Source organism: Hylaeus volcanicus, chromosome 6 (assembly GCF_026283585.1).
Source record: "Hylaeus volcanicus isolate JK05 chromosome 6, UHH_iyHylVolc1.0_haploid, whole genome shotgun sequence".
NCBI lineage: Eukaryota > Metazoa > Arthropoda > Insecta > Hymenoptera > Colletidae > Hylaeus > Hylaeus volcanicus.
Window position 1 is genome coordinate 25,299,774 of NC_071981.1, and position 23,946 is coordinate 25,323,719.

Here is a 23,946-nt window from a genome sequence, read left to right on the forward strand (position 1 = left end):
AAGTTCACCTAAACGTTTCGACCTTTGATTTCGCACTTTTTTATTAATTTCTTATTTTCTTATGTTTTTTCGCTACCGGCAAAAAGTAACTACAAGGACAACGCTTGATTTACGATAACGTATCTTATATTCTAAGATACCATAATCTTCATCTCGGAAGCTTCGAGCAGCGACCGTGATTAGTTTTTCTTTCTACTTCTTTCCATCGGTTACTTCGTCAAATTTTAAATTCAAATGTGTGCAGGGCAGAAATCGTTGACACCGTTGTGCCATGTACATACGAGATAACGCCACTTTAGATAAGGCGGCCATTTTGAATAAAAATCAACTATTATAAAAAATGAATAGCTGCGTACTTCAAACGACCATATCATTCTTTAACGATCGACTCGCACGAAATAATTTCATCCCGCATTCTCGGTTCGTTTCTGCGAGAAAAATCACCTGCGTTCGAATCGTATTTTCGGACACACCGTATTCTTCCGTTTCGGAGTCGCAAGTGCGAAAAACCCGCGCGCGCGTTTTATTTATCGTTCCTGTTCGAAGCCGACATCCTCCCACTCCTCCTCGGATCACGCGAGCCACGAAAATACTCATCGACCGGCTGGATCTCGAAATTCCAGCGCGCCGAACGAACCGTAGAAAGCACGGAGATAATATTTAGAGAAACTATCCGTCGAGTCTCTCCTTCGAATCCATCGTGCACGCAACAGTTTCGCTATTTCGCGGCAAACTTTAAACTCTCGATACTCGGAGCATACGGCGCACCGCTTGCGATACAATCGCACAACGTTTTCCCATGCGTTGAGAATTCGATTGGTCGAGCAATCGTGCTTTGCGGTTCGCTTTTTTTGGGTCTTGGCGTTCCGAAGCCCAGCGAAGGTAGCGAGGGTTAGCTCGCGATCATTTTTCCCAGCCCAGGTAAACTCGTTGATCTCGGAATCCTGACGACATCTTTACCTGACAGTATTAGAAGGTTCAACTTCAATCTAATGCTGCCGGGTAAGATGTGAACAGATACTCCGTCCGATGTCCTAGCTTTACTCCACAGCCTCGTCGTCCCTCGCCCCTTTTCCTTAACTTTCGTTGTCCACTCGTCTCGGTCTCGCTGATCGTGGCTTGTTCTTTTTTTTTTTTTTTTAATTTCACTCTCTCTTTCCCTCTCTTTTTCACTTTCTCCTATCCTCGGAGCGCAAACGTTTGTCGCGCCTTAGGTCGTCGTTGAATTTCCTCGCAAAGTGCATCGAGCTTAAAAATACATGGCCACGCAAGAGGGCGGGTATGGGCAGAAAAAAGAGAGAGAAATAACACAGGTAATCGCAGAGAAGCGTTTGTACGGTTCTTTGCTCGAATGTGATTAGTCACTTAGGATTGGTCTGTTAGCCAAGGAGAGCGAACGTTTCACGGTACGGGCGGACAAAGGAGACGGCGAAGACAATGAGGATATGACAGCGCGCTTCGGCAATTTAGATTTACCAAACACGCCGATATTCAACGGCTTGGTAATTTGCTAGCTATTCGTTTGCCGATTCGAGCTGACTCGACGACGTGCAACGTCGAAAAGGAATTCGACGATAAGGATTTTCGCAGAGTTACGAAGCAAGGATCGGATTGAATCAGGAGCGTACTTTTTGGGAAACAGTCGCAGTTATTGCGCGTAATCTCTCTCCCGTCTACGTTTGATTGCGAGTCCGCGTAGAGGGCGATCGTTATAAAATTCGAACTGTGCGATAACGATTGCGGCTTTTTCTCCGCGTAGAAACGATCCAAGATGCGCCGAACCAGTTCCTCGTTTCTTTTTCTTTCGCATAGATTCGTTTGCCAGACCCCATTACCACGGGAGATACCATCGAACGGATAGAAGGCGAACAGGGTGGAGACGAGGGGGTTACCTCCGATGGTGGGAGAGGCAAGCAAGTTTTATGTAATCACCAACCGACTCTGCGGGGCTCGGTATTAATACTGGCAATAAATAAACGCCATCAGGGAGACTCGATCCTAAGGCATCTCGCTGTGCTTCGTCTGCCTCTCGCGCCTCTCTCTCTCTCTCTCTCTCTCTCTCTCTCTCTCTCTCTCTCTCTCTCTCTCTCCCCACCCTCTTGCCATACGCATGCCCGTCGCACACATTTCTCGACAAGATCCTACAAAACTATCTTTTCTCTTCTATTCTCCCAAAAATTCTCTATCAAAATCGTCGCCTACACGTATCCATTTTTCTTCCATTCGTTACCTACTTCGTCTACTATTTCGTCCATCGCGTGCTCTCTCATTCACTCGCGACAACTCGCAGATGCTTTTAGATATTACAACGAGCGAATAATATGTGCGTTTAGATGCAGGTGTTGTCACGGAGGTTCGTCGAGGAGTCCCGAGGTCGAACGTCCATACGCACGGTGTCACTGATTTTTTCAATACTTTCGACATGGTCGCCGGTGAAATCCGATTTTACCGCGCTAACAGCGTAACGAAACACTACACGATAATGCCGAGACCGAGGCGACGTAATTTCGACGACACGATTACGTTCGACGCTTCGTATATTAGATTACTTCGATCGCAATTTCACTCGCACGCATCGTTCGAACCTTTCTTTCGAGCGTAACGCTAAACGAAACGAAGGAAATCAAATAAAGTATGGAGGATTATTTTCACGGAGACATGTGCGCGCTCGAGGGCTGCGTTCGACGCGAACCCAGAGTTCCTTTTTTCGTGGTATTCGGAGCCTCGCCGGTGAATTTACATTTCCGTGTATCTGGTAACCGGTTTTATGAAGCGGTTCACGGCTTGCAACTTAAGTAGGAATTTCTTTTTTCTACGAGACATCGCCCGCCCGTACGAGAAGATCCGAAGGAACCCGACGACGATAGACTATTTCGGTGTCGGTATTCAAAATAGGAAGGAAATCGTGCAGAGGTTTCGAACAAGGGAAGGAATTAAGATCGAACGCAACGGTAACACCATCGAGCCGAGCATTGTTATACAAAACCGGGAAAAAGAAACGCGAACCTGAAACGAAATGTACGAACCATCCTGCAACAGGAAGAAATCGCGACGATTCTTCCTTCTCCTCTTTGTTGGTCGTACGCGCGAGCAAGCGGACGACCGAATAGAAAAAAGAAAGACGCAACGCGAGGGAAAAAGAAACACGATAAAAGAAAGGTTCTCTCGCAACCAGTCATGCCATACCATCCGTCGCTCGTTATCGCGCGACCAGTTGTATCAACGTCTCCGCCTTTATGCAAATAAAGCCGAAGGCTAATATCTATAATGAGCATTAATCTGTTTTTTTTTTTTTTTTTTTCTAAATGGCTGGCACCTCCGGTCTCGTACACCAGCCACGAAATAACGTTTCGCGTATACGTATCATGTACCACCGTAAAGAAAACAAGAGACGCAAAAATGTTCGATACGCTACACCCTATTTCCTGCCGCGACAAAATCGTTTCACGAACGGCCGTAAAATTTAATTGGATTTTCCAAGAATATAAATTGTTCGACATTCGAGGCACGTCGTGATCGAAGAGACGATTATATTTTTCAACGATAAAATAATGTACGAAAACTAGACGTCGCAAGGCGAGAGAGCTGCCCGAAGAAGCTCGCAAAAAATAAACGTTCGAGATCCGTTGACGCGCGCGCGCGCGCGCACGCGACCGTTGGATTCTCGTGTATCTCGAGAACCTTCGATTCCGCAGCCACGTCTCTTTCCCTCCTCGAGGAAACACAGAAAACAAACTCGTGTGTCGACTTATTATGAAACGCGGGACACGGTATCTCTAGCGCGAACGGGTGTAAACAAGACGGCTGCATTAATTTGCTGCGCACGCGACAGACGCTGCGCGTTCGGTCGTGTGACAAATAGAGTCCGCAAACGTCGCCGTTGAATTCTTTCGCGGGGACAAATATCTTTCCTTTTCCCGTGCATTTGTTTACGCGGCATTTTTCGGACAAAGGGGATTGGTCGAAGAGAAAGAAAGAAGGATACCCATTGCGTAAGCTATATTTAACTGCACCTGCTGGCGCCAGACTATTCGCGCACGCACACGCATTCGCATGCATCGATGCATATTATACGCGTTGCTATACAAGACGCAACGCTCTCTGGCGTCGAACGTCCGTTTCATTCGGTGGAACGAGTGGAGTGAACGCGATCGGCACGCGGCACCACGATCTCTTTTTCGAAATTTTTTCATCGGTTCGTTTTTCCAAAGACTATAAAACATCCCGATCCACTGATTTTACCTTCTCTCTCTAATTTGATTTTTATTATAATTTCATACGTACAATCCTTAAGCGTTAATATAGAATAGTTCAGGTACAACTCTAGAAATTTGTCGAAACTCCAAGATCGAACGATATTTTACGTTTCTTCTCGATAATACCTCGTCCACTCCGATGTTTCGTCGGAAAAGCAATCTAATAATAACCAGGTTGGATCATCTCGGAACAATTGAGAGAGAAAGACGGAAACGGAGCAAAAAATATCCAAACGAGAATCGTCGGAGGTCAAAACGTGTTCGATGGGCGGCCAAATATGGCGAGCTACCGAGCGACCTTAGAAAACCGCTACAAAGCGTTTAATTTAATTAGGCTTCGCGAAACGCACAGACGATGATGAGTCCGACCAATGGGCGTGTCCGTGTCCAACGACACCCGCCTACCCGTTTCCAGCGTTCCTCGTTTACGATTAGGTTCCACGGTTCAACTAGAGGCACGCGTGTTTTCGAGAAATTTTAGGAAAAAATACAGTCTACGATGCATCACGGAAACCGTGGATTCTGTGTAATCCGAACACGTGGATCGTTGTGCTCTCGCGTGGTCGGAAAGGAACCGAGACAAGAGGAAATCGAATACAAAAATAGTAGGAAAAGGCTGGGCACGTGGCGACATCCATGTTCAAATTACGCGGGTTATATAACCCCGTGGATCGGTCCGGTGCGACGGAACTATCGATAAATCGTAAACTCTCGACGTTTAATCGCTCCGAAATAGAGATAACCGTGAAAATATCGAATAAAATGTTGAGCAGGAAATTGACGTAAAATGGTAATATTCGTAAATTTGGTGAACAGGAGGAAGAGAAAAGAGTAAGAAATAGTCACTCACCGAGCGAAAGGGAACGGTCGAGGATTTTGGAGCAGCGTTCGATCCGACGACGTTGCGACTTTGCAACCAAGTCCTGGAGGCCCCTCGACGATCGATTCTTCGGCAAGGAAGCAACGTAGAGGGCGGCGAAGAAAAAGCTAACCGGTGCACCATTCCAGATACGAGACGTGACGCACACTCTCGAGCAAAGTGCACGATGACTTGACGCTGCTCTCCGTCGGGCTAGCCGGCGAGGTACGAAAAAGAGACCAAGAACCAGGAGATTCACAGATCACTGAGAATCGCACAGGAGAGAAGGAAGGATAGCCGTCGTTGCGTCGAGTAGAGTAGAGTCGAGTCGTGTCGCGCAGGCCCGAAAACCGCACTGTCAGCCGGAAGCGTGGCACACGATCGAGAACGAGCGCGAACGGAGTAGGAGGCGACAGAAGGTGGAGAAGAGAGCCTTCGTTACCGAGCAAAAAACCGAGGAAACCCGAAGGAGTGGGGACGACGAGAGACGCATACGAGGGTAGACTTCCTTCCTCTTTCGCGAATACGTGTGCGAGAAGATGCGAACGAACCGGCTTCGCCATCGTGCTTCTTCGCGTGTTTTCGTAAAATCTCGGTCGCGAATAGAAACTTGCTACGCGAAGTCGAAACAAAGTTTAAAAATGATACGCGACGATTCATGTCTGAGACACGAGGAACAACCGTTGTACTCCGAACGAAGGCGAACTCGGAACTGGAAGACTGGAACTACTCGAACACGACCGAGCACCGTAACTGGAGGAACGAGCGACGCGGACTGAGCTGGCCGGAGGTTGCCGAGAACTCTACCACTTCCACCCAGTCACGGGTGCGCGTTTCCATACGCGCCGATCGCTGGTGGGGATAAAACGACGGCGCGTGAGAGTGCGTTCGTTCCACCGAGTCGAGCCGACGGAAACGCGCTGGATACCAGGAGCGGGGATGCGCCCGAACGCACCCCGTGAATGACGCAGGTGGCGGTACGGACAATGACTGCGTTTGCGCATCGCTACCGTATTCTCCCAATTATTTCTTTAACTGCTTCCAGCACTCTGACCGTTCATCCTAATTTCGATTAAAAGAGAAAAAAGAAACGGAGAAATTTCAAGATCGAATTCCGCCCAACCAATAGTATATCGTTGAGGCCAAGTTAAAATTCCTTCGGAAGCATGGAGCGAAACTATATTCTACGGCATAATAGGACACACCACGGGAGACGTACGTAACGGAAATAGAGATTTATAATGATGCATAATACCGATAGTAGCTGTAATTGTAAGTAGCGCGTCGATTGGTACATTTCGCTACTGGTCGAAGGCGACGCGTAACAGTTGCAAATATGCACATATCGCTATATTTTAAGACGCTCTATGACACAACGCTTCGTCACCGAGTTCAAGGCGCGCGGGTTGATAACGCCTCGTTTACAGGGCTCTTGCGGCATTTATCTTTTTACCTCGTGAACTACGTTATATTTGGTATTCTAAAAAAAAAAAAAGAAACAAAAAATGGGGAACGATGGGTAGCGATCGGTCGAGAAAAAATTGTCGATTAATTATCAGTGATATCGCGGTCAACGAGAATTGCGACACCGCAATCTTTTATCTGCCTCGATTGCCCGTCTCGATACACGTTCTAACGAAACGCTCAAGCAGCTACTAATGACGATTTACATCGTCTTGACCAAATGAGATCTCACTCCGTTCTTCGTTCTATCGTTTTACGTAACCAGTGCACTTATATTTCAACGTCTGGTAATATCTTATCGGCGACGGATGACCCGACGACCCTGTGTTTTCTCGTTGTCCAAAATTAAAAAAATGTTATCAAGCTGAAAACTAGCGTTCCCGATCCCGCTTACGAAATAGGGCGAACAGCATTCCGATACCGAAGATAAACCTAAAGATCTTATTACAAGTTCTCAGCCATTAGCTCGCTATTACTCGCGACGAAAGATCGTTCGAAGAATCTTTCGTTCCGAGTAATAGCGAACTAATGGCTGAGAACTTGTAATAAGATCTTTAGGTTTATCTTCGGTATCGTGAATCGCTAAACGCTATTCGCCTTAAAACGGCCACCACGGAACGACCGCTGCACATCCCACGGCAACGGAATATAGACAATTTTCTAGCCCACGAATAGTCCGGTTTTTCAAATGCAAATGCGTCTTCTTTTTTGTTCAAGACGTTGGTCATGAATATATGGAAGCCCGAACTCCTTGAATATTTATCCGCGCCTATTCTATTCACCTTCGGATGCGCTCTAAGCGCATTAGTATGCCGCTTTCCTCGTTACAGCGCTAACAGAAGAATTCAACGTTCCCCCAAAGGAAGAAACGACACCTTCGCGTTGCCCTACCGAATCCTTTTTAGCTTACAATTTTTCCAACTCTAGTTCGACTCGATTACTTCGTTACGATATACTAGACTTCTCGTCTTATTTATTTATCGTTTAAAGAACCGTCGGCATCGGTGTGCACCGCCACGGGTACACGAAACGCGTGTCCATGGCTCGAGTGGACACGTGTTTCGAAGAGACCGCTTCCTCGCGACACGTTTCCTGGCTGCGGTACTGGAACGGTATTTTTGTGGCTGGTGTACAGCGTTAAACAGAATTATCGACACGGAACGATCCCTTATTTCCGCAATTTTTTTTTTTTTTAGAAGAACTTCCGTAAAGTTTGGGAACCACAGCTCTGTACTCGTGTGTACTTGCAATCGCGTCTGCGTACGTCTTTCGGACGCAGGAATTTCTAAAAGATAACTGCACGAAGAATCGTAGAGGACCGCGTGACAGTAGCCGGCACCAGGCAACCTGAATCGAGTAGAAACTCGGCGTATTTTCGTTTTCCCTTTTGCCGATCCTCTCCTGGCCGCTTCTCGAAGACGGGACGCGAGGATGCAGCGGGTTCGGTTGGCTCGTTTTCAAGGAATAAAAAGAGGAAGGAAAAGAAGAGTGGATGGGCGGAGAGGAAGGGGAATTGGCCATCACGGCCAGTGACACGGCCCGCGATCGGCATATTTCCTTGACCACGTCATCATCGAACAGTGGCCGCCGTGGCAGGGCGAGAATTTGCGGAGTGTATTAGTAGGCCATGACGAAAATACCAGGCGGTCCGGATAGTAATAGCGAGAACAGAACATCTAGACGGCATTGACCGCGCCCGAATCCGTGCAGGTCGTTCCCCGTTCTCCTCGTTCCTCGCAGTGGTCGTTAAAGTCGCATTTAGAGGAGGACCTGACCGGGACGCATTTCAAAGACACATTTAGGAACGATTGCTGTGCAGCGAGACACGTCGCCTTCAAATTCTTTCGCATATCGTACTCCTCGGAGACCGTGAAATCTTACCTTCGAACGACCCCTGTGCTTCGAAGCTCTCGCTTCTTTTAAGTTCGTCTAACCTCCTCGATGTATTCTCACGTTTAATCAAACGTAGCACAGCTCGTAATCTCTATGGCTAATAGTTTGTTACTTTGCGGGACCGTACATCTCCATGGCGCCACTAGTTTGCGTACTCGACGTGCATCCAAGCTGTCGTAGCGCCTAGCCTTACAAATAACCGAGGTGATAGTTCCTATCACGGCTACTGTCATAGGAACTCTGCGCTGATACGATCACCGCCGCACCATGATGTAATACCTGTCTAAGAATAAAAAAAATGTCGAGATCCGATGCATCGGTTTACAGTCACGTCTTGGTGGTATATTTGTATCTATATATATGTAGATGGATATTAGAATAGACAGATATCTACCTATACCAATGTTACAAAGCGATAGCGTCTTCGAGTGTTTGTCCTCGATAATCTCCAAGACCATTGGACCGATTTGGATAGGAGTTTTACTGCTAGATTTCTTCGAAGGAAAGGCAACGTTTGGTAAATGATAAATCCGATTTATCGGTCGCGGGCTGTTCCGCTGCGAAGCGTTTAAATCAATTCCATCGACGATCGTCGCGAAACGATCACGTAACGGAGAGGCCATTTTAATTACCTATAATGAACGTTGTCGAGTATCGAAACGCGTTTCCTCTCTGAGCACGAATACCAGGGTCTGAATGCGGGACGTTTGCTCATAAAAGAGACATTTATTGGTCGTAAACGCATGCTTGCTGTATCTTCGGGAGCCTCGCGGCTGAACGTTCCGTTTGATCGTTTCGTGGCAGCACCGTCGGTTAGGAACCGTGTAACAATGGGGGCGTACGTCGTTGACAAACATGGGAGCGGCGTATTGGGTCGATGGTAAAAAAAAGAAAGGACGGAGGACTGGGATAGAAAATTGTATCCTGACTCGACCTTTTCTACCTACCGTTGCATGTATTTCGCTTCGTTTATACCTAGGCGTGGCTTATGTGTTCCTTCACTTTTGAACTATATCGCGCTTCCGGTATAATCATCCGGGAAAATATCCTGATCAGGCCTGTGACAAGGCAGGAACGGAAGGGGCACGCGTTCGATGCAAACTTTTCGTTCGCGCGTATCCCAGCTCTGAATTTCTTTACCTACCATAAGCCATATTTGAAAATATCCAGATCATTCCAAGCGTCGATAACGCCTCTGCACATGCCCCTTCTTGGTGCTACTTTATGAAAGCACGGACAGACGCCCTTAAACGCGATCGAAATTAAATTAACTACCGTAACGATGAACTCGTATCTGTAACTATTTACATACTCCTCCTGTCGAGTTTGTGGACGCGCCACTTACGCTATAACCTTCAACTACGATCGGTGAGAGATGCTCGCGAGTTTGTAACAATACGATCGTCGAGCAAAATGCTATTTATAGAGAATTTTCGTGTGCGCGAGACCGCTCGGGGGCGCAATTAAGGCGCAAAAGAAATAGAATTTCCACGTGGCGAGTTCAACGTTTTCCCAGTTATTTCTTGCGGCAGTGGCGCAGCCACGTAGGGCGCATTAAAAATATATACAAACCCCCGTTTCAACGGTTACAGCGGCTCCCGAGATTCACCGAAATAGTTTCGGTATGTACAATCCTCGTTACTCGCACTGCGCGCAGTTATTTCTAGCCTCGAAGTAATAGGTTTTTTTCTGGTAACTTGGAGTACTAACAATAAGTCATCCATCGAACGGCCAAGCTACGCGTTGGGACTTCTGTGAGGAGATCTAGGGGCATTTTGGAAGTACACGTGTTGCTTCGAAAGATAAACCTTATCGTACTAATAGAAACGTTTCTAAAAATTCCATTACTCGTTAGAAATTCTTCCAACGCAAGAATCTGCCTCGATGTAACGCAACATCTTTGGATTCCCATTCCGTTAAACGCGCAAAAGGAAATAGAAATTCCGTTACGTACAATGTATGAATTAATCGGTATCTTCGTATTTAATACCGATCTGAACTACTTTTTGTCCAACGTTCAGCCAGCCGGCAATGGGAAAGAAAAGAAGATAAAGGTCGACGATTATCGACGAGTCTAGTAGCGTAATCGACGATCGATCCTGGCGAGGGACGAGCGTGGAAAAGTGCGAAGAAACGGGACAAAATTGTACGAAGGACGAGCAGGTCAGATAACCGGAGTACTTGGTTAGCAACACGATCGTACGACTATTACGAGAACGATAACAAGCACGTATGCGCCCGCCTCGGTATCTGGGGTTATCGTTTTCCTTTTTTCTTTCTTTCTGGGGCCAGCAGTGGAGGGGAGTGTTAACTGCCAAGGATCAGAGCGGACCACGGGTCATCGGAACAACTGTCGGACCATCTCGAGACAGTATCCATTCAAATTTCATTTATTTACATCGAAATACCTTTAAATATCCGTAGTATTCGTTCTTACTTAGAAACATGTACAGGCCTGTATCCAATCGACCGACCATCGAACACTTGCTACGAAACACTCAACACTTGTACATTCGTCGCGACTATACTCGTTTAAATCTATACCAATTATTCGCTAACGACTCGAACGAAGGACCGAATGAACGATAAAGGTAATCGATTACTTTCCATTAGCGTATGCTTATTTCCAGCAAAGCTCGGTGACAAACGACGAAAACCGTTGTTGCCAGCTGATATATTGGCCGCGAATATATCACGCGTTGAGAACACGCAAATATTGTCGCAGTTCGCCACATCGAGGGTCTCCGTATCCGCTGACGTCACGTCGACCCGACGACCTCACCGAACTTTGCGCCACATTAACATGCCGATTTACAAGCGTTTATGTGCGTTCGATTTCCGCTCGAAGGAACATTCGGAATCAAATGACGGCGTCACCTAAGAAACGTCGCTTGGTAACCAGCATCATCCGACACGCTGCATCGACCGGATCCGTTTGAAACATTTCGATTTTAATTACGATACACAGCTGTACGACGATGATCCGCAGGAATTGGTCTCTATCTCGATCATTCTCACAGGGTAATGTCTGCGTTGACAAGTGGTCTTAATTAAACGGATTAAAATACGATCCATCGTTGATTCGTTTATCGAAAACTATCATTAAAACTGCTTTTATCTCATGACAATCGATCGTTTCGATTACGAAAACTATAGTTCAATTACTTGGAAATGATAAACTGAAACTGCACGGATCGAGGCAGATGTAAATCCGCTGTTGCGTAAGGACGATGCCCAAAGAGCCACTTGGGAGAGAGTGACAGTTAGAGTGCATAGAGGTTAGAGGAATATATAAAGTAAAAAATAAATAAGTCTATTATATTTCAACGAAAATCTTGTTATTTTATAAACAATAATGGTACATCAAAGCATCAGGACGCGTTAGAAAACGATTAATTCAACTTTATTTTCTATCGTTTCGAAATTCTCAATTTAAAAATTATTCATAATATCGTAGTTGTACCAGTGCTACTATCGTACGGTAGCTCAGCGCAACTAGAACATTACGTTATAGTCGGTCGGTAAGTTCCTCGGTTGATCATAACCTATATGTTGATTTCCGAATGTAACGCGTAGAAAACAACAGTAACACTAACATGTTACTCATAGTTCGTAAATCGTATAGATGATTTCAACGTACGTTTATTTACATTTGTGAGTAATGTATACGAAATATTGGATATTGTCAGTGAAAATTACGAATTAAGGAGTCCAATAAATCAAGTTAAATAACTGTTCTATATGTATATAGGAAGTATGATTATATATATAATTATGATGTTTGTATCTTCCGTTTTCTTAACATACGACAATTTCTTGTGGAGGGACTGTGTTGTATCGTATCCCCTAATCTTTGAGCGTTTCTATCAACTGAGTTATTTAAATTATTATTAGTATAGTCGTTATAAAATCTGTCATATTGTGTTATGAAATCAAATTTTTGTAGCCTTTCAGCGATCCGCAATGGCAAAGCACTCGAGGCTAATTCATACGCTTCCATTAGAGAGTCTTTATAATCTACTCCTTTGAATACAGTCTGCAATAAAGGTTATTATTTTTCATAGTAAAAATAATTAAGTTTATTAAAGAAATTAATACCTTTGTGATAAGTTGGCTGTAATTGTATGCTACAAATGGTTTAAGATTTCGTATATGGATCCAGTCCCATTCCAGTTTATCTTTGTTGAAAAATGTAACATGGTACTGGTGCTACAAATGTTATAGATTCTATTATTAAGTGTAGGTATAAATGAAATAATCTAGACAGGGGAAAAACTTACAGGTTTCAGTGAATATCTACGTTTTTTGTAATACATGAAAGTGTCAACACTGTCGCAAATGATTCCAGGCCACCATGGATGACGAGGTACACGAGCCCACACAATACTCCCAGCGTTGTAATCATTTTCTATCAACGGTAATGGCATTGATGCTTCTGCTATATCGCAAGATGCCATCGACTCATCTATGAAATGAAACTTTAGTATTAAATATGTGTATCTACATATACAAGACTAAACAAAATTCTACAAATACATTTACAGACCACTATTCATCTTGCAATACCATATCTTGGGTATATCCAATGGATCGTGGCAATCTTCTATGTATCTCCATTTCTTGCAACTTGTTTTACAACACTCAACCCATATACCAACTTCTCTTTGAGACTGTAACCAGTACAATCTCTGTTTCCAATCTAAATAGCTGTGGTTCTCCGACTCCACTATGGTGTTTGAACTAGACACTAAAAAGTAAGCAAAGTCCTATTTCACTTGTACAATAAGCCTAGAGTAAAACATCCAACACAGTTGAAGTTTGCACAAATTTTACTTGTCACAAATCTATGGCTTGTAAACTAGCATTATATTATACAATCTTATTACAACTTTTCTTCTTAGAAGTAACATACTTATATAATTAAATTAACAACTAGCCATACATACTATTATACACGAAAATGAGTACAGGAAGATTTCTCTACGGCAATATTATTGTTTATCTTCGACCTATGCGCGCACTGTTTATCTTCGTGTCCTCTCAATCTATGCGTACATTGTTTACACCTACCTACTGACGACACTCGTACTATATCGTTTCTGTTGTTTAATGTACTTTCAGATCTGTTTCCTACGATATTCATATCGTTTTCTTTATCGTTCGCTTGTAACTTAATTTTGTCTACCCTGGAATGTAATGTACGCATTTGTTCTTGCGTGGCATCGGATTCATCGCATTGAATTTTTTTCCACGTTTGTTTACGTGACAACGTGTTGCTCGGACAGTTAATCGTAACGCGATCTAAAGTATTCGAAATGTCCAAATCTTCTTCGGTGTATTGCAACCTTTTCGGTTTCAGATCTACCTTCTTCAACTGTTTTTTATTCTTTACTGGCGCCCTCGGTGCTGCAACCGTTTTTATTTCCATCGGTGGCGTCTTAAAAAATGACGAATCGTTCGCGGAAGACTCGAACGAGTCTTTATTAAATAAATTGAACTGGAAACAATAAACGCAAATTTACATCGATTCCTAAAACTTTAATAAATTGACGAGAATTACGTTAAACTCGACAATTTTTATTTTGGTTCTTTCATGATACCTGTGAGAACAAATTTCTGGATACATTACACAATTCCACTCGTCCGAATTGTGATTTTGTAAACAACATTGCAGAAGTTCGTCGATCTCCGATTTGTTCGTTGAGGTCCAATCGTTCGAACAGAAAATTTCTGCGAGGCATATTGCTATCAATCTACTCGAGTTTCTTTTAATGGAAATTCAATCTGACGTTTGCTTAAAGGGGACAAACGAAAAATTATGACAAAATAGGGAAACACACGATTATTTTTTGCAAAAGATGATAACACTGGTTACGAAAAAGTTTAACAGCGTCCCTTCGGAAACGAGAACAGCGTAATTTTGACGCAAAAAAATATCGCGTCCGCGGGAAGAGTAAAGTTATCCGAGTGAACGAGAAACCCGCCGCGTCTGTAACGGGGTTCACGCTACGTCTTCCACGGCGTTCGTTGCAAAGCAACGCGAACCAATCAGAGCTTAGATATTATAACAAACGACAAACGAATAAAATGTGTCGTTTAAAAACGGATTTGAAATTTCCATCCTCGTACCAATAATTAACACTTCGATTTGTTTGTCAACGTTTAATTTTAAATTCTTTTCATAATTGCCGCATACCAGGGATTAAATGTATTATAATTATTGTAATTATTTGAGACTAACGATTCCCGCTAAAGCTGTGATTGGCTGATCAAAATTTCGTATTCCTAATTTTAATCTGATTCGTTGTTCGTTACTCGATAATGCAATGATTACGTTATATATCTATTTTGTATCATCAATTTATGTTTTTGATCAAAATAATAAATAAATTCAAGAACATCACTCTGTTGCCAACATCGAAATAATAATAAAATAATAGTTTGTCAAATTTCAGCTCGATCTGTCCACAATTCCATAAGAGTAACATTAGGTATCAGCAATGGGAACACCCTATATACGGCTACATAAATCATCAGTCGAGAAACATTACGTACATATATCGTATATTCATCTGTGTTGCGATCTCAGAATTTTCACCGTTTCCTTGGGAAATTTCTCGCGATTTTCAACTAATTTCGTGTGACGCGGTGCTTGGAAAATTGATGTTGCTCGATCAAATTCTCTTTCGTAGCCGAAAGTACCCGAAGTCGCGCTCGGCTCTTTCGGGTGTCCACATAGAAAATGGAGTTTAAGCGAAGCAAGCGAAGCAGCTATTCGCCATCGTTGATGGGCGCACAACGACGGTTCTGAGCTGGCTGTGCCGTGTATCTTGTGAAAAACGTGTATTTTTGTGCTTAATGCGAGCGAGAAGTGCGTCGAGGTGAGATCAAAGTCGTTGACGAAACGTACGAAAGTAAGTTTGTTCATTTAGCGTGGCATTTAAGGGAAGAAATACGGAACGAAAACTCGGGCATTGGCGACCATCCGTTTACAGAACGCATAAACCATCATCTGCGCATGCGCGATCGCGGGAACGATAAATTTACATAGAACGCCGAGTGTTTCTGATCGTAACGACTTCGCGGGAACAACGATTAGTTTCTCCATGAAAAATTATTGTCCCTAAAATAACGATACTAACTTGAAAGAACATTTACGCGATGCAGTTCTACGCGATAACGCAATCGCAACGCATGCATGTAATAAAACGGAGCGACTCAAAAATCAAGTGTAACGTCTGTTTCTGCATAATATTTCGTATATTGTCTCTGCAATAAGATTTAAGTTATGTCAACTCGAGCTGTTGTTTTTGATATTTTCGTTTGACACGTAGAATTTATATGTACAGCGTGTTTGTGTGTTCAATAATTTTTGTTGGCCGCTTACATCTGATTTTTCAAACGATTATTTATCACTGTTCAAATTACATTTTGACTAGAATGTACAACGTTTATAGATGATCTTTCTTCGTTCTCAGATTTTACAAAATGTCATCCGCACAAGTCGATCGACCCACCAAAGTGGGCCATATCAACAAGAAGGATAACGAGAAATCAAGGAAGACATTCAATCCTTCTCACAAGAAGCATAAGCACGAAGATAGTCGCCACTTCAAGTTTGGACGCAAACGTCTACAGAGTTTCTCTAGCAATGGTAAATTCTTTCCGCCATATAAACGTAGAAAGAAGGAGGGTGCTATTATTCCGCCAACAAAGTTTCTACTCGGTGGCAATATATGCGATCCGTTGAATTTAAACAGCATGCAAGACGAAGAAATAAATAGAGCCATGAATGCTGTTACGCCTAAGTCTAGCCCCCTTCCCACGCCTAAGCACAAAAAAGAGGTTATAGAAGTTATCATACCTCCGAATATCTGTGATCCTCTGAATTTGAATAACTGTAACGACAATGACAATGACGAATACGAAAAGCAACTTATATCTCCTACGAAAAAGGGTTCTAAACGCAGAAACAGGAAGAAAAAACGAGCATCTTCGGGTTCTGGCAAAGATGATGCAAGCGATCCAGCTGAAACCAAAAGTAAAGATTGCATTGCAACCGATATTACGGAACCCATGGAGCTGATTGCACCGGAAACTGCCGAGACCGAACAACAGCGTGCATCGTTAAACTCGCCACCAATCAACCAACCTAAGGAATCGAAACCAGAGAGTCCACAAAAGGACAAAAATAAATTGCGTTTGAAAGGTTTGGAAGAACCCAAGGATAAGAGATTACGAAAAGTTGATGTCAAAGATAAAATAGTAAGTCCCGTCATTCCTCAACCTGGAGCATGGAAGCCTAGACCGCAACATCGGCCCAGCCAGGATAAGAAAAAAAAGCAAATAATGCCAAATTTCAGAGAGAAGGACGCACGTTATCAGTATGGTAACTATAATAGGTACTACGGATACCGAAATTTTCAACAAGAATTGGACACAAGACTGACAGTATTTGCACAACGTAAAGAATTATTTATTGGGAAAGATGTACTCGATATTGGGTGCAATATTGGCCATATTACTCTGTCTGTTGCAAGAGATTTCTCTGCTCGCAGCGTTACTGGTATCGACATCGATAGAACGCTCATCAATATTGCTCGAAAAAATGTGAAACGTTACGTTAATTGCGTACAATCTCCCGCTGGTAACGGAGACGATGATCACCAGGATGTGAACTTCTTTCCGATATCTATGCCGATCAATTATGGACCAGTTGATATTCCCGGTTTCACAAAGAGTAAGAACCACAAAGGGTTCCCTCATAATGTCACTTTTGTGCAGGTATCGTACCAAATTCAAAATTATACGCGAGCTACGAAGCATTCGAAGTTTGAGAATTCTGAATATTTTTTCTTATTTTCAGGGTAATTACGTGCTTGAGAACGATGCTCTCCTGTGCACGGAACAACCTCAGTTCGACACGATTCTATGTTTGTCGATCACCAAATGGATACACTTAAATTTTGGAGATGCTGGTCTCAAACAGGCTTACAAACGTATGTTTGCACAGTTACGTCCAGGTGGTGTCTTAGTATTGGAACCTCAAGGTTGGAGCAGTTACGCTAGGAAAAAAAATCTTACCGTAAGCGTTGCATCATTTTTGAACCTATGTATTAAACTGCTTCCTTAATTCTGAAACCAGATTAATTCTTTCATATATTTTAGGAGCGGATATACAAAAATTACCAGAGTATCGAGTTTCGACCGCACAACTTCACGCAGTACCTGCTGTCCGCCGAAGTTGGCTTTTCCAAGTGCGAAGTACTGTCGATTCCTCCGCATCCATCGAAAGGCTTTCAACGACCAATTCACTTGTTCACCAAAGCTGGCCCAGCACAAGAAACTACGGAGAATCCGACTGCAAGCACGTTAAATAGACAAGAGCGAAGCGATGAGGTCAGAAGAAAAGTGGAGCGTAGGAAGTACGAACAGAAGCTCTTTAAAAAAGACGATAGCGAATTTCAGGAGGGAAACATGTCGGGAGTCAATCAACAGAGTAACGAGTGCATGAGTCAATACGAACAATTGGAGAACGCTTATGCGCCTAGCACAACACCGTGTTACGACACACCGGGACACAACGATAGTCAGCCATCGGACGCGTCAAAAATGTGTTACTTGGACGTTAGCATCGAGAGTGATAAAAGTGTGTCAGAGAACCAAAACTCTTCGGATAAACAAACTCATCAACCGCGTGATAACTCTACGACAGAGCATCTCAAGTTACGGAAACGAAGTATCAACACAGCAAATGATGTGTACAATATAGATACAAAAAAGATGAAAAAACTGGACAACACTACGAGGAGGAAAGAAACTACGATGGAGGAAACATCTCATGGATTGATTTCTGCAAACGAAAATGTAAAAAGATTGGAGCAGGAGCAGCTGGGAAAGGACGAATTAAATACCGAATCGGTAGTCGATGAAGATTTGAGTAACTTTAACAACAAGGATACGAGGATCACGAAACAGAGGGAAGGGGAAACTGAATCGAGGAGTCCGTGCAAGGAAGAACAAACAGAAAGGCAACGCTGCGAACTGACCTCGGACAACACGTAAACAATTATTATCGACGCTCTTTGCGTAGAAAACAAGCGGTGCTACCATACAGACTCTTCCTGTTTGGTTATCCAGTTACTTGGCGAATATTTTTTGTTCTTTTTTTTTATCTGTCCCTCCATTCGCTGATTTTCACGTAAACATCCCAAAACACTCCATTGCCCTTTCTCTGTACGATGGGCGAGCGAGATCGTTCGCGAAAGAATCGTTTAGAATTATTCTGACGATAACAGAGTAGCGATCAGCTGTCTTTGTTTATACGGATCGACGAAACGAGACCTTATTCGTGACGTTTCTCGTTTCTAGATTTCGATTACTGTTGTAGAACGTAGTTTCGCTGTTCGTTTTGTTTCTTAATTTTTTTTTTTTTTTTTTTTTTTTTTTAAACACTTTTAGTTACACCGAGTTACGCTGAGTAAACGGATAGACGTCCCTTTAGAATACCTGGTGAGAGTTTCACTGTATTTGTATCGGCACGTCTGAAATCGATCTCGAGTATAAGGAAGACTGTAGTCGGAATAAAATCAACTGGTCTCCTGCTAGCGTATGATCTCTGTCTTTCAAACACATCAGGTAAGGGAGGTGAACGAAACGGAGTGGGGGGTATGGAGGACATGGAGGTGCTTTCTCGATCGGCCAATATCTTCTCCCACGAGTACAGAGAAGGTAGGAGGGTGTAGAGTTGAGATTTCGCGGGGATGATCCCTCGATGGCCTTGTACGGCCAGTTGAGGTTAGTCCGACTACACGTGTTATGCATTTCACGGCGCGATGCCCTAGGTAAACTAAAGGGCAAGGCTACGAGCGAAACAAATTCTAAGTACTGTGCCTAATCACGAGCATATTGCATTTTTTTGCTGTAGCACGCCCATGCCCTCTTCCTCCTCCTCCTCCTCCTCCTGTCCTCGTCCTTCTCTCCTCCTCCTCCTCACCCCCCCCCTCTCCTCCCCTCGCCCTCGATCCCAATATACTTAGCGAGTTAGTCGATGGAAAACTGACTTTTCTTTGGCTTTACCCGTGTCTTTCGATGTAAGAAAAAAAAGAAAAAGAAACGACGTGACAGAGAGAAAACGAACAACTCGTATTGTAATTCGAAAATCGGTCGCATCATCGTTGCCATACTCGCCATTTCTGTACAGAAGAAGCGCAGCGGGATATCCAGCACCGACAGTTCACCGAGAAAACAGAAACGAAACAAGTCAGTCAGAGATGAGCAAGTATTTATATTTGAATGAATTTGTACAATGAATTTGTATACGAAGATGGCGAATAGAATCGAACGGTTATTCGTTCAACGCGAAGCATAACTTGATTGTAATTTTCATCGATGAAATACCTGGGTGAGACTTTTGCCCATCTCTGCCATGAGTTGTCTTTTCTTTCTTTCTATTCGTTCGTTCGATAATGCGAAGTTAAGAGAACGGGAGAGAATGCGAGAATGAGAGCAAAACGATTATTATATAGAGATGCGAACTATCGGTTGGAGACATTAGACTGTAGACCTGTAAATTTCTGTAATTTTAAAGGACCCGAGCGTATTGTTTCATATAGTTGTTATTTATTTATAGAGAGATTGAGAGAGAAAAGGAAACGCTAAAAGCCGAGATCGTCGAGTTTATTGTGGCGAAACAATCCGGACGAGATGTCGGTGTTGTCGAAAAAAGTATTATTATATCGTGGAACGTTCGCTCGTTACGCAGCTGTGACTGGTACACGGAAAGATTGAGAAGCGTGGAGGATTTTTAAACGACGTAGTCGCTATTGTGACCTAGTTTACACTGTACGCATTTTTGATACGCGGATTACAATAGCGCGAGCTAAGAATGCAATTCAACCGATGAAATTATAGCGAAAATGCCTAGCTTATCAAACTTGTACAAAGTTGACGTTTTTTCAGAGGTACATGAAAATGAATTTGGATGAACATGTTAAGGTACGCCTTTGGAAGTAATCGATTTGCATCAAACAAGCGATAATAATGAAGTACTCGATACGCGTATCGAATGCAAGGTGTGAACTAAGTCTGTGCAAAAAGTTCCTCGGTGAAAACGGTAATAGAGAGAGAAAAGAGGAAGGCAAGAAAACCGCAAAACCTTCTGGAAGCTTTTAGCTTCCTTATCGTATTATCTAGTCTGCGTGCATCACGGAGAAGGAACGAAATGGTCGCAACAACGGTCACTTGTTTGCTCGAGCGGAATTTTCCTCTCGATTCGGAATTGTCCCTCGCGCCCAGGAACGTTTCCGTTCCATCTGTACATTGTGCGTAATTTTCTGCAATCGATCGATCGTTCTCGTCGATGTTTCAGATGATCGTACGTTTTCTTTGTTACAGTGCAACGTCGATCGGTTAACGACGCGATTAAACACGCCAGAAGTATGCTAAGAATCGAAGAAAATACGATAAGAGCCCCGTTTGACCGCGATACTCGAGTCAATTGGTTTCTCTTTCGATGATAATGGCTAACGAGTCTTCTTCGAGGATACTGTCCGAAAATGTAAACAAGAAATTTACTTTATCGAATCGTCTAAAGTGGAAAGACTTCTTAGGAAACTGTTTCAGTATTTTCTTTGCTATTTCGAATCGAAGGAAAATGGTTTTAGAAGAGGAACGGAGCGCGTACAGTCGACGGAGCGACGACGAAATAGCACAAATCGATTCCGGGCGCAATCACTTTTCCATGTTGTGTTTGAGAGAACGAGAACAAGATGAACCACTTAGACGCTTACCAGGAACACTCATAGTGTAAGAATCAGATTAATAATAAAGAATCGCTTTGAATCACGAACTGTGTTTCATCTGTCTTCGCGCGAGGACCTACTACGTGTATAGTTACACTGGTATGGAAAGATTTGGTGGCGGAGATCAAACCATCGTGTATCTAACGTGCTGAATTTATTGTAGTAAGATAGCTTCTCTACACTATTACGACTTCACGCTAAAGATTACGGGTAGGGGATCGTTTAAATTCTTTTCGTATTTTGTTTTGTTTTTTTTTTTCAGGGCGCATCGAAGACCAAAATTCAGTCCTGCCTGCAATCGTGATACGTCGACAATGCACAATCTTTAATTATACGTATTTATACGTAACACATTAATCCATTTGCATCAACGATGCACGTCTACGATGTTCGAGTTTTTGTTTATCAAGCAATCACAAAATCTTCTCTACCTCTAACATCTTCGACAAGAACAAAAAGGAAAAGGCTCTGTACGCCTCCTGGGCAACACGAGCCGAATAGAAATTGGATGATGCAAATGATTTAATAAAAAATTGTTCACACACTACGCAAACGTACGAACACTGTACGCGTTAAAGGTGCCGTATTAGGGATCATACGTGTTACAGTCGAGCTTCGGTATTAATTATCGATAGATATCGTTTTGACTGGTTATCTTTTACGAAATTACAGCGTAGAACGTAAAAAACAGTTCCAGCAATGTGTCAACAAGGTTCATGCTGGCTCGCAGCTCGAGATATAGTCGGTACGAAATCGAGTAGTCTCCGAAGGTCACCGACAAACGTTACCCATTCTACTTCCGATCTATCCTCTCGGCTGTAGCTTACCGTAAAAGTGGACGGGCTGAAAACATTTCCATATTCGTTTCTATACACTAACGGATTAGAAATGTTCTAATTAACAAGCACACAAGATCGCGTTACATTGAAATTAATTTTCGTATTTATCGAACAATCCGACGATAAAAGTGGAGGAAGTGACCTCGAGGCTAATTGATTTCGTTCCGATGGTGGCGCCGATTTAGGCGGCATAGCGGACGACGCGAATGAAATTTCGAACTCGATGCCTTGGCAGTGACGATCCCGTGCTTACGGCGACTAACAATGGACAAATCATCGTGCCATCGTTTGCATCTACCACTATGTATACATATGTATTCGTTTATCATCAGTGGCGCATTATACCTCCACAGAGTCCAAGACAAAATACAATTTGGCTGCTCCTTGTGAACAAAAAAAAAAAAAATAAAAAAAAAACAATTAAAGAACATCTTTAGATTTAACGTCATTTTTATTGAGACAACAAAATGAATAAATTACAGAACGTAAAAGAAACATTTAATACAGAACAATAATTTAAAAGTACACGTAGCTAATCTATTAAGTGGTTTTGTTATAGAAAAGAAATTTATTTCTCGCGTTTTGTACGAATTTTGTTTGCTCATGGGATATAACGAGCCACCGTTTATCATATAATAATATAATCGCATAAACTCTGTATACACACTATATTTCCGCTTGTATTTTCCTCTAGAAACGGGTGTGTGAACAAGGGAGGACGACGGAGAGCCGCGTTGACCCGCAACAGCATTTTCTCTAAAATCTTCGAAACAACGAAGAAGTGAACAAGCACGAACCGTCGTGCCACGTAATGGGAGGGTGCGTATGTTTTGCATTTTTTGTTATCGTTTGAAATATTTCTTGCCTCCCAAGGTTCGTTCACGTCTATTTTCGTTGCTTAAGGACTACCAAGGGGCGCCAGCGCCCCGATCGCACACTCCTGAACGTGCGCGTTGTTACTTTTTATTTCTACGGAGCCAGAGACAGGCGAAATTCTCATGCGAAAGATCGACAACTTTTCGAGATATTTGTCGAATCAAAATTATAATCCGAATCATAAAATGTACGTTATGTCGAACGAATAAGTAAAGGCTTATTTGAATAACGATTCAATGGAACGAACGTTACGAATAAATTACCTTATCATGCTTTTATTCGTTGTCCATCGTTCGAACAGAATTTTGCCCGTCTCTGCTAAGGACACGCGTGATGCGTATGGCTATTTCGTATTGTTTTGTCGTTTACGCCTTTTAAACGCGTGTACTGTAACGCTATAGCGCGATAACGTTATCGTTATCGAGTTGTTATCTTTGGATGCGTACGTTAGAGAAGTTGAAACGTTTGGAAGAAGGGAAAGAAAACGGATCCTCTTCCTCCTCGTTTATTTTCGTCGCTGATCGGTTCTTTTGCCCCTGAAGCGTTACGCGAGATACGCGCAAGATGTTGCCACTAAGTGTCATTGTTTTCTTACATGTTAAGAAGAATCATCCATAATTATTCTACCGATATCGACGGCTCCAGGGAACAAGCGCTGACCGTCAGCGTTACCGTCATCGACTCGAAAACGTGAAAAAATATCCCTCTCTGGGAACGGTACACTACCACGTAAAGTGTAGTGCTACAGCAACAGCGCTAAACAGTTCCAGCGTCTGTAAATCGTTTTCTAGCACCAGCTATGTTGACAAACCCATCGGGAGTCCAGAATGATAAAATTCGAAACGCTGGAGGCGCGTTACCGAACGATAAGATAAACGTTCGCTTGCTCGGTGTCGGTATTAAAAACAGTCTCACGACTTTACAGCCGCGAGAGGACGGATCAAGGTTCCCGATCG

General features: G+C 43.1%; 2 protein-coding genes and 1 long non-coding RNA gene across 10 annotated transcripts; 2 read left to right on the forward strand and 1 right to left on the reverse strand.

The window, feature by feature from the left end:
* Nucleotides 1–10,922: 10,922 nt before the first annotated feature.
* Nucleotides 10,923–13,412, forward strand: LOC128878935 (uncharacterized). Of its 4 annotated transcripts, none has more exons than XR_008457529.1 (5): nt 10,923–11,063; nt 11,198–12,126; nt 12,419–12,519; nt 12,755–12,889; nt 13,017–13,412. It is a non-coding gene; the product is annotated as an uncharacterized LOC128878935 (long non-coding RNA). The 4 variants fall into 4 exon arrangements; XR_008457532.1 differs by having other exon boundaries at nt 10,967–11,063; nt 11,321–12,126; XR_008457530.1 differs by having other exon boundaries at nt 10,984–11,063; nt 11,142–12,126.
* On the reverse strand, nt 12,126–14,979 carry LOC128878930 (uncharacterized). Its single transcript, XM_054127608.1, has 6 exons — nt 14,073–14,979; nt 13,543–13,969; nt 13,019–13,219; nt 12,753–12,937; nt 12,571–12,681; nt 12,126–12,508 (listed from the first exon to the last, which is right to left on the reverse strand). The coding sequence occupies exons 1-6, from the start codon at nt 14,211–14,213 to the stop codon at nt 12,245–12,247; spliced, it is 1,329 nt and encodes a 442-aa protein (XP_053983583.1). The 5' UTR covers nt 14,214–14,979; the 3' UTR covers nt 12,126–12,244.
* Nucleotides 14,980–15,105: 126 nt separating this feature from the next.
* Nucleotides 15,106–23,897, forward strand: LOC128878927 (7SK snRNA methylphosphate capping enzyme-like). Of its 5 annotated transcripts, none has more exons than XR_008457526.1 (6): nt 15,112–15,353; nt 15,951–17,256; nt 17,339–17,557; nt 17,641–18,533; nt 20,105–22,418; nt 22,809–23,897. XR_008457526.1 is itself a non-coding variant. In XM_054127601.1 (5 exons), exons 1-5 carry the CDS (start codon nt 15,331–15,333, stop codon nt 20,885–20,887), a joined length of 2,460 nt encoding a protein of 819 aa, XP_053983576.1. In that variant the 5' UTR covers nt 15,106–15,330; the 3' UTR covers nt 20,888–20,949. The 5 variants fall into 5 exon arrangements, 2 of the variants coding, with proteins under 2 accessions (XP_053983576.1, XP_053983575.1); XR_008457527.1 differs by lacking the exon at nt 22,809–23,897 and having other exon boundaries at nt 20,105–21,853; nt 21,948–22,504; XR_008457528.1 differs by lacking the exon at nt 22,809–23,897 and having other exon boundaries at nt 20,105–21,279; nt 21,538–22,504.
* The last annotated feature ends 49 nt before the right edge of the window (nt 23,898–23,946 follow it).